The sequence below is a fragment of the Periplaneta americana genome, chromosome 4, assembly GCF_040183065.1.
Source record: "Periplaneta americana isolate PAMFEO1 chromosome 4, P.americana_PAMFEO1_priV1, whole genome shotgun sequence".
Classification (NCBI taxonomy): Eukaryota; Metazoa; Arthropoda; class Insecta; order Blattodea; family Blattidae; genus Periplaneta; species Periplaneta americana.
In genome coordinates, this window is record NC_091120.1 from 102902268 (window position 1) to 102916371 (window position 14104).

General features: G+C 38.6%; 1 protein-coding gene and 1 non-coding gene across 2 annotated transcripts in view; one reads left to right on the top strand and one right to left on the bottom strand.

The window, feature by feature from the left end:
• The window catches only part of LOC138698941 (neuroendocrine convertase 1-like), a 435125-nt gene that overhangs the window by 197074 nt on the left and 223947 nt on the right, over nt 1–14104 (bottom strand). The window contains exon 9 of the mRNA XM_069825139.1: nt 5064–5276. Within this exon, the coding sequence (XP_069681240.1) occupies nt 5064–5276 (213 nt within the window). The remainder of the gene's footprint in view (nt 1–5063; nt 5277–14104) is intronic.
• Nucleotides 1384–1455, top strand: TRNAY-AUA (transfer RNA tyrosine (anticodon AUA)). The gene has a single exon. It is a non-coding gene; the product is annotated as a tRNA-Tyr (tRNA).

The following is a 14104-nucleotide window of genomic DNA, read 5'->3' on the forward strand; positions in this document are numbered from 1 at the left end:
AGAAGTTCCTCGGTGGTCAACGTTTTGATGGCGACGACACCCAAAATCTCATCTAGAAATTTGGCTCGGAACAAATTGACCATCCCCCTTACAGCCCGAATTTGGCTCCGAGTGACTTTATCTCTTCCTGTACCTCAAGAAGTTACTCGGTGGTCAACGTTTTGATGGCGACGACACCCAAAATCTCATCTCGAAATTTGGCTGGGAACAAATTGACCATCCCCCCTACAGCCCGGATTTGGCTCCGAGTGACTTTCATCTCTTCCTGCACCTCAAGAAGTTCCTCGGTGGTCAACGTTTTGATGGCGACGACACCCAAAATCTCATCTCGAAATTTGGCTCGGAACAAATTGACCATCCCTCCTACAGCCCGGATTTGGTTCCGAGTGACTTCCATCTCTTCCTGTATCTCAAGAAGTTCCTCGGTGGTCAACGTTTTGATGTCGACGACACCCAAAATCTCATCTCGAAATTTGGCTCGGAACAAATTGACCATCCCCCCTACAGCCCGGATTTGGCTCCGAGTGACTTTCATCTCTTCCTGCACCTCAAGAAGTTCCTCGGTGGTCAACGTTTTGTTGGCGACGACACCCAAAATCTCATCTCGAAATTTGGCTCGGAACAAATTGACCATCCCCCCTACAGCCCGGATTTGGCTCCGAGTGACTTTCATCTCTTCCTGTACTTCAAGAAGTTCCTCTGTGGTCAACGTTTTGATGGCGACGAAGTGAAAACAGCAGTGCGGGAGTGGTTCGCATTGCAGGCGGGCGAATTCTACAATGAGGGGATAGAAAGACTTGTGCCACGACTCGATAAATGCCTCAATAATGGTGGAGATTATGTTGAGAAGTAATTGAAGTGTGGGGAATACAGTGCAACAAAAATAGTTTGTAAATATCTTCCCGTTTACTTACTACTTACTTACTTACTACCTAAGTACAAACGAGGGAACCCAAGAGTTGGAACTCAATCAGAGACAATTCTGTCCGACGTCGGGGTTGTATCCGGTGTGGCTTAGAGGATAAAGCATCAGCACGTAGAGCTGAAAACCCGGGTTCAAATCCCTGCGCCGGAGAGAATTTTTCTCCGTTCCATTACTCTTTCATCGTATGATGACGCAGAATATCTGCAAGGAAATATCGTATGTACTTAGGTACATTGAAATAATATATGATATGCGTAAATCACGAAGTGATTTAAGACGGCGCTTATTCCGTCGGATCCCGGCCAACTAGTCACTCATAACGAGTGCACCTCAGCACAAGTGTGGACTTCGGTCCTATGTTCATAGACATCTATGACGTAGTGCAGAGGGCGGCCACTAGAGGGAACCCAAGAGTTGGAACTCAATCAGAGACAATTCTGTCCGACGTCGGGGTTGTATCCGGTGTGGCTTAGTGGATAAAGCATCAGCACATAGAGCTGAAAACCCGGGTTCAAATCCCGGCGCCGGAGAGAATTTTTCTCCGTTCCATTACTCTTTCATCGTATTACAATAGTGTTGATCGAGTGATAGCAGTTTTAATTAGTTATTTAACGACTCTGTATCAACTACGAAGTTATCTAAAATAGGCGGGGTTAATGTTTATGAAGTTGTATTTGGTGAGACGAGTCGGAATTGCCTGAAATTCATCTTATATAGTTGGGTAAATGTCAAAAACACCAAATTGTCTGAAATGGTACTCGACTCACGATCGAGCGTAACCAGGAATGACCAGTTCTACTTGATACCGTGAGACTAATAAATTCAGTAATCTAATTTTTGTTGTAATTATGGTTGTGGTTATTGCTCACTTATTATGTCTCAGATATCTCATTTCTGTAGAGTAAGAAGTAACTTGTATGTGAAAGTAATTTCGAGTACTACAGCTACATTGGATACCGATGATACAATTTTTCTATTGGGTTATTTTACGACGCTGTATCAACATCTAGGTTATTTAGTGTCTGAATGATATGAAGGTGATAATGCCGGTGAAATGAGTCCGGGGTCCAGCACCGAAAGTTACCCAGCATTTGCTCGTATTGGGTTGAGGGAAAACCCCGGAAAAAATCTCAACCAGGTAACTTGCGCCGACCGGGATTCGAACCCGGGCCACCTGGTTTTGCAGCCAGACGCGCTGACCGTTACTCCACAGGTGTGGACTCCGATGATACAATATTGATACCTTTTGCAGTTTCATATTCAGAGTAATCTCTCCAGCTAGTTTTATGTTACACTCCAGTCAGAACGTTATATCTCGCGAATCTTGTTTCATTTCTCATTGTTGTTCCATGATGATTAGTGTGCCCATCGTCACAAGCTGTCGTTAAATTCCACAACATCCTGTGAAGCTTCGAGGCTTCATTGTGACACATGGCTTCATTCACATAAATTTACTGGAATTCAATTAAAATATCTGTATCAGAATTCAATATTAATCCCTGAAGTGATGAATTGGGCACTACAGTCCTAACTGAAATTAAGCCCACATTGCTCAAACAACAACGCGTGTAGATTGATATCATGTTATCCATGAGCAATAAAACGTACCCTTGCTCAAAATGAAAGTGGCGCGTCTGTAAGACTATGTGTGAATCGGGAGGAAAGGTTCGTGACAGGAACAGTTTGGCCGTGGCGCATGCACGGACCTCTCATGCAGTGCCAGCGTGATTCTTACTTGAATTCATTTTCTCATGTACATTCCTGATCAAATCAAGTTCTCTTCGTGTCTGGTTACACATCTTGCATATACGAAGGTTACGTTTGGTTAGTTTAGGTTTTTATTAACCAAGTCCGCGCATGCGCAGACAGCCAAGGTGATCCTGTTGCGAGCAGCATGTGAATCTGGTACTTCCATGATCGTTCGGGAGGGCGAAATATATATATTTTTGTTTTTGCTATAGCCTTCCAATATTTCTGGACCCGATCCCACAAAATCATCTTCTGTGCCATGATGGTTGCAAGCCAAATGACAAATGAAATGGCAAAGTTATATGCCAGGCCTGCACAAGGTTTGAGCTCTCCGAGCCGGCTCACAGCTCATGAGCGGAATGCAGATATTAGCTGCGCTGTTTATAAAGGGTGGACTGGAAGAAGGGGCGATCTCGTACAAAATATACACAAAAGGAAGGAGTGCTTATGAAATGAATTCCCGTTCAGTGTTTGCAAAACTATCTTGGACTATTATTAATTAATAAAGAAATATTTATTCTAGAGAAGTAATAGAAATTCTATAGCTACTTAAATGTACAATATCATTTTGTTATATTTGTATTTATCAGTACATGAAAACGAGGTTTTATGCTGTTGGCAGCTGAAGGGAACAGTAGCCTACTGAACATATTGAAACATCAGTTACAGATGATCGATGTCTATCTTTATTAAAGTTGATTATAGAAAACAGTTGCTCACAAATATAAATGTTGAGTCAAACATAGCAATCATTTTCACAGCCAGCCTGTGTAGTCGTGGTTTTTATTGCTAATGTTTAGTCTTGTAAAACTCAACCAGGCTAGTAGTATTATTCAAACGATCTTTAGCTCTTAGGTTACATTGAAGATCAATAAGTTCGAGCTGTAAATCGTTAAATGTTAAATGTTATGTTCCGTCTTTTAGATTCCTCCATAATATACTGTAGCAGTAGGTAAGCAACGTGAAACAGTTACTGAGAATAGGCCTACACACTGCACTCCACTAGATAACAGAGTGGTCGTTTCCCTATAGCAAGTCTATGTCATTCTGACGTATCTTCCTCTCCGTTTCGGCGAGCTGTAAACACGGCTCTCCCGCTCCGAACGAGCGCGCGCGCTCGTTGAGCACTGTTTGTGCAGGCCTGTTATATGCGTTCCATCACCGGTCGGAGGCGAATTTATAGCTCATCATATCGATAGATGGCAATGTACATATGATTTCTTGTTTGCTGCTAACTTAATCAAATTGAGGAGGCGATGAATTTGTACTCAATCTACAAGCGTCCATAATACTCTCTAAATAAAATCAAATAACCTTAGAAAATTTAATTGAAAATGTTACATTAAGAATCAATTGGATGAACACATTTTAAAAATATCAACAATGGGGGTTCGAACGTAGATACTATCCTGCATGGAAGTCTACGGCAGCAGACTAACCACTACTTTATTACAAGCACCCTGAGGAGGTTGCCACGAAGAGTGTTTTGTACGGAAACTGTACGTGGAAATTTGCTCCAGTGAACCGCGAATTCACCCGAACAGGACCTAGACAAAAATAAATCCGCCCCTCAAGAGGCCGGACAGCTTCTTTTTGACCAAGTATACAGTAAAATTCATTTGCAATGCAACAGACAGAATTTACCATATCCACAAGTTATTTACTCTACAACGTGGTGTGGAAACTTTGCAGATGTAGAATTTATACAAACTCTTTGTCTTGGTATATTCTGAAAAATTTGATTATGACATTAGAAACTCGTTGTAGGACATATTTCCTGATGGATTTGCGTAAAAGTGAAGATGAACATTAGAATTGCATTTGAATGAGGAATATATCCCTCATCATAGAACGTCTTTGTACTCATCTTCCTATACTGTAGAAATACCTCGCCTCTGGAATTCGTTACCTAATGACGTCAGGGACTGCCGGACTTTATCACAATTCAAAATTAAATTGGAAAATGTTGTCTTAGTTAATGGTTTTAGGTATTGCTAGAAGTATTGATTTGTGTTTTTTTTTTCTTTTTCTTTTTTAATCTAGATTATAATTGCAAGTATCTTGTTTATGTTAGTTAATTAGTTAGGATACTATTAATTATAATACTTAATCACTCATTTAAAGTTTGTGTGACTGCAACCTGTGTATATTTTTCTGTGGCTTTACTTTGTTTATAGTGTTTTTTTCTCTCTCTCTCTTTATTTTTTGTGTAACTTTATTTTGTATATAGTATTTTTTTCTCTGTTTTTCTATATTATTCTATTTGTATTCCTTGTGTTGTGGAAGAGAAGGCCTGATGGCCTTAACTGCACCAGAATAAATAAATAAATAAATAAATAAATATAAAATTATTGAATGTCACAGGAAGATTTATTTCGAGAGTACTTACGATCATTTGGTCAGAATAAGCTCCGCTGGAATATGTGGCCGCCATCGTGGCAGCGCAACGTTCGCCGTACCATGGAAACTGTCCTTGTTGAGACGCGCTCCCAATGGAGAGAGTATACACGCTGCCGATGTAGCCATCACAGTTGCAGTTATCGCCTTTACTTCCACCGTTTCCAGAGGCCCACACAAAGATGGAGCCCCGTCCACCTCGACCCTGCACAGATACGTATGTTTAAAATATTGATTTCTCTTTCCATGCTATTTCTACAAAGTACATTTTCATCATTCAGATACAAAAACTGTGCTGATTTCACTATATTCTCAACTGCAGTTTAAAAATATAATGCTGTATTCATCCCTAATAGATGTTGATGTTCAACCTTTCATTTTAAATAAAAAAATGAATTAAGCATGTACAAAACAGCTGAAATACAACCAGTTGAATGGTGTTATTGAAAAAAAAATTTGGTAAACAAATAATGTCAGTAACTACAAAATTGAAATTACATAATTTAAGGGAAGACGTTGAACTAAGTAGCGCTTAAGAAAATGAAGAATGGGAAAGCAACAGGAGTAGATGCAATCCCCATTCAATTAGTGAAATGTATGGGCGAAGACAAGAAGGAAATCCTACCATTATGCAACGAAATTTATGCAAAAGGCGATTGGCCTGAAGATTTCACGGAGACAGTGTTGCTTTCACTCCCGAAGAAAAATAATGTCAAGAAATGTAACGAATTCAGAACTATCAGCCTGAGATCGCACTCGCGCGAAGATTTTGTTGCGAATATTGAATCGACGTTTATATTCCAAGATGGAAGAACAGTTGGAAGAAGAGCAGCTTGGCTTCGGAAGGGATAAGGAAGGAGAGATGCAATTAGATTGCTAAGAACAATTGGCGAAAGATACCTAGTGAAGAGTAAAGAAGTGTATGTAGTATATGTGGACCTAGAAAACGCTTTTGTCACAGTGGATTGGAATAAACTGATGGGGATCCTAAAGAAAATTGGCGTGGAATGGAAAGAGAGAAGACTGTTCAGTAATCTTTATATGAAACAATGAGTCAAAGTCAGGAAAGGAGAAGAAATGTCAGAAAGAAGTTAAATAGGGAGAGCTGTACGTCAAAGATGCCCTTTATCACCTACCCTGTTGAACATCTACTTAGAGGATTTAGTGAAGAACTCTTTTCAGAACATGGTAGGAGTGATAGTATGAGGAAGAATATAGTGCTTAAGATTTGTTGATATGGCGTTATTAAAAAAAGAGTAGATGATACTAAGAGATTTGTTATTGGAAGTAAATTACAGCTGTGAGCAATATGGGATGAAGATAAATGCAAACAAGACGAAGACCATGGTTGTCGCAAGAAAAGTAAAGAGGGTAAACTTGCGAATTCTAAATGAGGCAGCAGTGCAAATACTTTGGGTGTACTATAAGCAGTAAAATGAGGTGCTGCCAGGAAGTCAAAAGGAGGATTGTAACGGCAAAGGAATATCATCTGCGGGCCTCTGGGAAAAGTAGTAAGGAAAAGACTAGTGACGTGCATTGTGTGAAGTATAGCATTGTATGAAGCAGAAACGACGAAGAGAAGAGAAGTGAATAGGAGCATTTGAAATGTGGATATGGAGGAGGATGGAGGGTGTGAAGTGGACAGACAGAATAAGAAACGAAGCTGTGTTGGAAAGAGTAGGTAAAGAAAGAATGATGCAGAAACTCATCAGGAAAAGGCAAAGGAATGGTTGGGTCACTGACTGAGAAGAAACTGCCTACTGAAGGATGCGCGGAAAAGGAATGATGAACAGGAGAAGAGTTCGGGGCAGAAGAAATTATCAGATGATAGACGACATTAAGATATATGGATCATATTAGGAGACAAAGAAGAAGGCAGTAAATAGGAAATATTTGAGATAATGTTTGCAGTGAAAGACCTGTGAGATCATTAAAGATATTATTATTTTGTCCTACAGAATAATATCTGTAATATTGACAATTAATAAAATCTTTAATGATCTCATAGCTAGCAGTGCATATTTCTGTACAGATTACTGTGCACTTAACTGCGGAATCCCGCCAAACAAGTCACTCAGTTGAGTGCGCCCCTTGTATAACAGCAGTTGACTTGGACATAAAATGTCAAGTATATGCCTAACTTGGAATCAGCCACAAAGGAAAACACCGAAGGAGGAAGGTTCGATCCGGTGCTGTGGATTGAATTCGGCGTAGCTCAGTGGTCAGAGCGCTTGGTACGTAGAACCAAGGACCTGGGTTCGATCCCCGGCGCCGGAGCGAATTTTTCTCCTCAAATATTGAGTTTGTCAAAACGAAATAAACAGAGAAACCTAACTAATAGGGGGAAAATAGATGTTTTAGCAATTATACAGTTGATATTTGCTATAATCAGCTACACTGAGGAGAACACATGAACCAAACGGATTTTGATCGTCTATCCATCGTGGTTTTTCAGTATCGAGCCAGATTCAAGCGAGATTTGGAAAGACCAAGAAGAAGATGGCGAGTGCAGGAGCATATTTTTTATTTATAAGAAACACGACAAAGGTCCTATTAATGTGGTGCATTATGGTTGTGGTGCTGATTATGATGATGATGGTGATGATGATGATGATGATGATTATGATGATGATGATAATGATGACGACGACAACGCCTTTTTATGGTATAAATGCAAACATTTAATCATCATTTACGAACCCTTTAACTCAGACGATGACGAGAGCAGGAGTACATTTGTGATTTGTAAGAAAAAGGACATAGGCCCGTTAATCTTGTGCATTATGATGATAATGATGATGATGATGTTTATGATGCTGATTATGATGATGATGAAGACGACCTTTTATTATATAAATGGTAACATTTAATGAGCACTTACGAACCCTTTCAATCGGACTCTCCATTAGTGCTTTGTATGGAATGTGGCATTGTATGGGGCAGAAACATTGACATTACGACGAAGTGAAGAGAAGCGAATAGAAGAATTTGAAATGTGGATATGGAGAAAAATGGAACTTACTAAGTGGACAAACAGAATATGAAATGAAGCAGTGTTGGAAAGAGTAGATGAAGAAAAAATGATGCTGAAACTGATCAGGAAGAGAAAAAGGAATTGGTTGAGTCACTGCTTGAGAAGAAATTGCCTACTGAAGGATGCACTGGAAGGAATGGTGAACGGGAGAAGAGTTCGGGGTAGAGGAAGATATGAGAAGATAGGCGACATTAAGATATATGAATCACATGAGGAAACAAAGAGGAAGACAGAAAATAGGAGAAAGCTGGGTTTGCAGTGAAAGACCTGCCGTTGGGCAGAACACTAATTGAAGTGAAATTGTTTAAAAAAATATTATTTAAATTTAAAACTTAATTTATATAAGACGACAAATATTGTAAATACGAAACACGAGAATTAAAAAAAAAAAAATCTGTATTTTTAAAAAGTGAAATATTGAATGATTCTTTTAACTAACAGTAAGTGTCTCACATTTGCAAAACGTTGTTGGGGAAAATATCCTGCAAAATTAAATATTTTTGTCACTCACTCACACACACTTACAGGGTAATTAAAATAAATGGAACATGGCTTATAAGTTTTTCAATCTTAGTTTTGTTGAAAAATTCTGTGTATGAAAATTCTCCGGAATAAATAAACAAATTTGTTACATGTCCGTAAAGCAGTGTTTTTTTTCTTTTCATAGCATGTTAAAAAAACAGAATGCATTCTTTTAGATGTCAATATATATTTATTTTTTCATTTTGCATCGTTGTCGTTATCAACTATTATCCATTGAATTTGGTCACTAGCTAGTACATTTGTCACGTCTGTGGTTCAGAGCTGACGCGCTTGTCTTTCTTCATAAAATTATGTACGGTTCGGTTTCGATCCTCGGCCAGGTCGTGATGGAAATAAAATGTGGACAAAGCAAAAACTACTCTGTTTCACTCTTTCATTTCTCCAACACAGTCCATCTCCGTCTCATTTAATCTATAATCTCTAATAGTTAAAAATAGGTTGAAGTCTTGGAGAGTACGGGTTGCCTGTGCAGATATAAAAAGGTATTAGGGCTCCGGGCCTCGGGGCTTATCAGGTACTCGTCTGGGAAAGTTATCTAGCTTTGTCAGGGTTTAAGCAGGATGCACCACCTATCAGCATAACATTTTGGAATATCACCCGGATCACCTGTTCGACTAGAACATTCATCTGACACAGGACGCACAATGGGCCAATTTAAGCAAAATTGTACCAATTCGTCCTGGATCCGACCCTGGAAAACCCAGCCAGCGAAATAAGCAGGGAATTGACGCATTCCGGTCTCACTTCAGATTCTTAATTTTTCTTTCCCTTCGATTGATCATGTTTTAAATACCTTTCAGAAGTTCATTTCCTTCACTCATGTCCACTCTGGCCAATGATTTAATTAAAATTGGTGTGATTTTGGTACTTTTATTATTACTTCGTTATGCTTTATTTCTGTGTCTTCTATATCAGAATTCACGGTAAGTTTTTCAAGGTATGAACAATGTATCTATAGATGAAAAAAATAGTCTTTATGCGAGATAGTTTTTTTTTCTGAATAACTTCAGTTATATTTCTAATTTTTCTGGCGAATTATAAATTGGTGTTGCAAACATATCTTATGCTTCGATGTACTTGCATTTCTCTTAACAGTATCTTGCCACTTTTCTTAAATCACTACCTTCCGTTTTATTTCCCACTCGAAAAAATAATGCGTTATACTTATAACACTTCGAATATAGGGTTTGAATCTGATAATTTCCTGTGAGATTTTACTTCACCTGAAATGTACGTGTAATGTTGTATAGCTCGTCTAAACATGCTAAGACTTTAATTAATATTTAAAGCGTATCCGCTCGCGTAACCTCCACCGAAGTGTAACTAAACATGTTTACCTGCTTCTTTCTTTATTTATGGCTGTGTTTTTTTCCACAGTGCAAAACTTCCAAAGTGCTCCACTCTTGCAGAACGTCAACAAAAGTCTGAAACACCTGTAAAGTTTACTTTAACCTCCGGAGAAGTACGCCTTCAAGAACTTATACTCTTCTCTGCTATTATACTTTCTGACGCTCGATTGTTCGGAGTTCCGTAGAATCACCACACACTACTTGGCCTCATCCCATAGAGAACATCAAGAATGATTTACTATAAGGGATTAAATGTGTGCAGCAATATCATAGTTTAACTCCAACTTCCATTTTCTTTCTCTATAGCACAGTACATAAAACTTTACCTATCAATTTTGTAATAGTTATTTCCTATATTTTGCTCTGATCTTCATAAGATTCATCGATGGAGCTGAGTAATATGACACTGAAGTCTTGGTAAGCAGACAAACAATAACTATTTTAATTAACGAACGTGGTTATAATATAATCAAATAAAAAACTATTAATCATACATTACATGATAATGAAACCTACTTTAGTTAACGAACATAGTGAAAATTTAATCAAGCGAGTATTGTTTATAAACTGCAAAAACATTTCACAATAATTTCTCCATCGCGGAACAAGAAGTGGTGATTGTTTTGAAATGTCCGTAATAGCGACGAACAGACAGACATAGTGGTTCTTTTTAAACGTCTGTAATAGCGGCAACGCGACAGACGTAGGGATTGTTTTGAAACGTCCGTAATAGTAACGAAGGAACAAAGGTTATGACTGTTTTGACAATTCAGTATTAGCGGCGAAGAGATACAGTTGTTGGGACTTTTTGAAACGTCTCTAATAGCGGCGAAGGAACAGAGGTTGAGATTGTTTTGAAACATCCGTAATAATTGCGAAGGAACAGAGGTTGGAACTGTTTTGAAACGTCCGTAATAGTTGCGAAGGAATAGAGGTCGGAACTGTTTTGAAACGTCCGTAATAGTTGCTAAGGAACAGAGGTTGGAACTGTTTTGAAACATCCGTAATAATTACGAAGGAACAGAAGTTGAGATTGTTATGAAGCATCCGTAATAGTTGCGAAGGAACAGAGGTTGAAACTGTTTTGAAACGACCGTAATAGCAACGAAGGAACAGAGGTTGACGTTGTTTTGAAACGTCCGTAATGGCGACTAAGGAACAGAAGTTGTGATTGTTTTGAAACGACCGTAATGGCTGCGAAGGAACAGAGGTTGTGATTGCTTTGAAACGTGAATAATAATTGCGAAGAACAGAAGTTGTGATTGTTTTGAAACGTCTGTAATAGGAGCGAAGGAAGAGAGGTTGAAATTCTTTTGAAACATATGTAAAATTGCGAAGGAACAAAGGTTGAGATTATTTGGAACGTCCATAATGACGACGAAGGAACAGAGGTTGTGATTGTTTTGAAATGTCCTTAATAGCGGGAAAAGCGTGCTTTAACACAGTGAACACTTGAAGATACGAGTATATTGTAGTGTAGGAGAGGAAGCAAAACCTTTCTGATGACTTTATTATGCGCCGTGGCTATATCATCAATGGGTGTACAGGGGGAAGATAGGTTTTAGTCTGAGAGGAACTTCTGTGTCGGTGGATTCGTATAATGTTAACCATGATGAAACAAAGGCTTTTTCTGATAGCTCATTCTTTCCCCTATCGCACAGCTCGCATACAAGGTCTCGTGTCCTCGTCTATACTATAGTTAAAATACGTACAGTTCGATTCAGCTTTAATAGCCCCTGTTCTTGGTTGCTTGTCTAGTGAGCGAGCTGTATGTTGCGTCATAAGAAAGAAATTTAATCACAAATATGCATAGGAGAGGAAGAGAATAGAGGAAGAATGACTATAATATCTATGCTCGAAACTGAGGGACACTCATGTCAAGAAATTATAAGTCATCATGACATTATTTAGTCAACAGACGTTGTGGTTAGTAACGGGACGTGTGGAAGAATATTGTGTTTTAAGACGGAGTGTACCACGACATGATAAGAAAAAAGTGTTAGGTGTTATGACTGCGCGGCCTGACTTGTGTGACCCAGTAGTGATTAGTAACTCGCTCTGAGTACTTACTTTTGCAGGGGCCAAAATCCCTCAATCAAACTGTATATCCCAGTAGAGTTCAGACAACTGTCTGAGATTGACGATGTAAAGTGCCAGTAGAATTATATCGCTATCTTAGTCCAATAGCTGATAATGCAAACCCACGCACTCTGTTATCTGCCGGGCTTAAAGCAAACAAAATGGCGGGAAAACTCAACGCAGTGCTTCCCATAGAGCACCGTCAACCAACTCGCAAGCACGCAATGTTACTTCTGGTGTGCACGATGCAGCATCTGTGTCGGCGGGAACGTAACACAGTGGCGTCCTGCTTGTCTGTAATCTGTAGTTGTTTTTACCATTACACTATACATGATTGGATAGTAAATAAGAGTACATTATGCGCTTTGATGAACACTGTTTATTATTCCGCTTGTGCCAACACTAAATTATAGCCTAAACAACTAAACGAAAATAGCCTACATTATAGAAATAATACTCTGTACCAATATAATTAAATACAACTTAATTGTAGCATATAATTGCAGTATCTTTTTAAAGTATAGTTATATAAGAATGAAACAATACATTGTTAGTGAAAGTCAGCAATTGACAAATGAAACTCCTACTATTTCATACACTGGGCATGTTGAGAAATGTAAACAAAAAGACATTGACAAAAACAACGATAATACTGTGAAGATGGTTTCAAATTAAACTGATACAAATTGTTCAATGAATACATAATCTCAATTAAGAGTCTGATACTATCAGATTTACTCAGTACACGCTCTTGCTTTTTGGCATATTTTGTTTGTACGATATAAACTGTATTTGGACATAATGAAATACAACTCTGAACCCTTAATGCATGCTTCAAGAGGTTGGCTCTTTCAGAACCTTTGTTACGTTTCATAGCTGAAAATAAAGCTTTACACACATAGGTCGAACCAAAAATTGAAATCAAAGATGCTGCATGCCTATGGAGACGAGAGAATTTTGACTTAGGAAATTGACTGTAAAAGTCTAGCAAACTAAGTTTGTTCCTGTAACTATAAGCCAACTCATTGTCACATTTCAAGCTGCTTAGTTCCAGTTGGACATCTTTGGGGGTATCATCAATATTCATGCTAAACTGTGTAGCAAATAGGTCGAAATCCATTTTTATGTGACTCTGATCTTGAAATCTGTCTTCAAACTCACGAGAAAGCAACTGGAGATGTTCAACATAACAGCCAACCACTAGAAATCAAGAGTCCCGAACCACACGTGACAACCTGCGAAAATGACCCAGGTCGCCATTGGACAGTTGATGTTCCCATAACAACAGCATATTTTTTAAAGTTTGAATACTACAGAACATATATGTGATCAATTTGTTTTTCTCTTTAAGTGATTAATTTAAAACGTTCAGATGTTCAGTTATATTAGCCGTGAATACAAGATCACATTTCCAGTTAATATTTGCGAGTTCTGCAACACGTTCTCCACTCATTTCCAGGAACAAGTTTATCTATTCCAATAATTCGAAAAATCTACATAGAACTTTGCTACATTCCATGAAGAAGTATGTTGCTTCCCATTCAGGATTTAAAATGTTTGTTGGCGTCGAAGGCCTCCGCTTTAACGGGTTTCTTACCGTGACAAACACGCGCCGATCTACGAGACACCATTACTACCGTAGGACAAACGTACGCGTCTACACAATGTACTGTACAAAATGTACTCGAACTGAGCCCGCGCCGTGTTCAATACCTGCACATAGCACCGCAAGCAACCGGTTGGTTGTCAGTGCCATAGAGCAACTTCGCTATTCGGTAAGAATGCCAGTAAGTTAGGTTTTACCACAGTCTACTATATACAGTCGCGAAGCTCAATATGTAGTAAAAATGCAAACATGGGTAGTTGCCCACCACTAGGATCGCTACTATCGCCTCATCATCGCAGATCTCTCTCCTAGTAGACGACAAAATATGTTACACTTTTGTTGTGTTTTTTTTGGAAAAATTAACACCTTCCTTCCATTATGGAAATATGAAATGCATAAAGTTAATTTATTATTTTAATTAA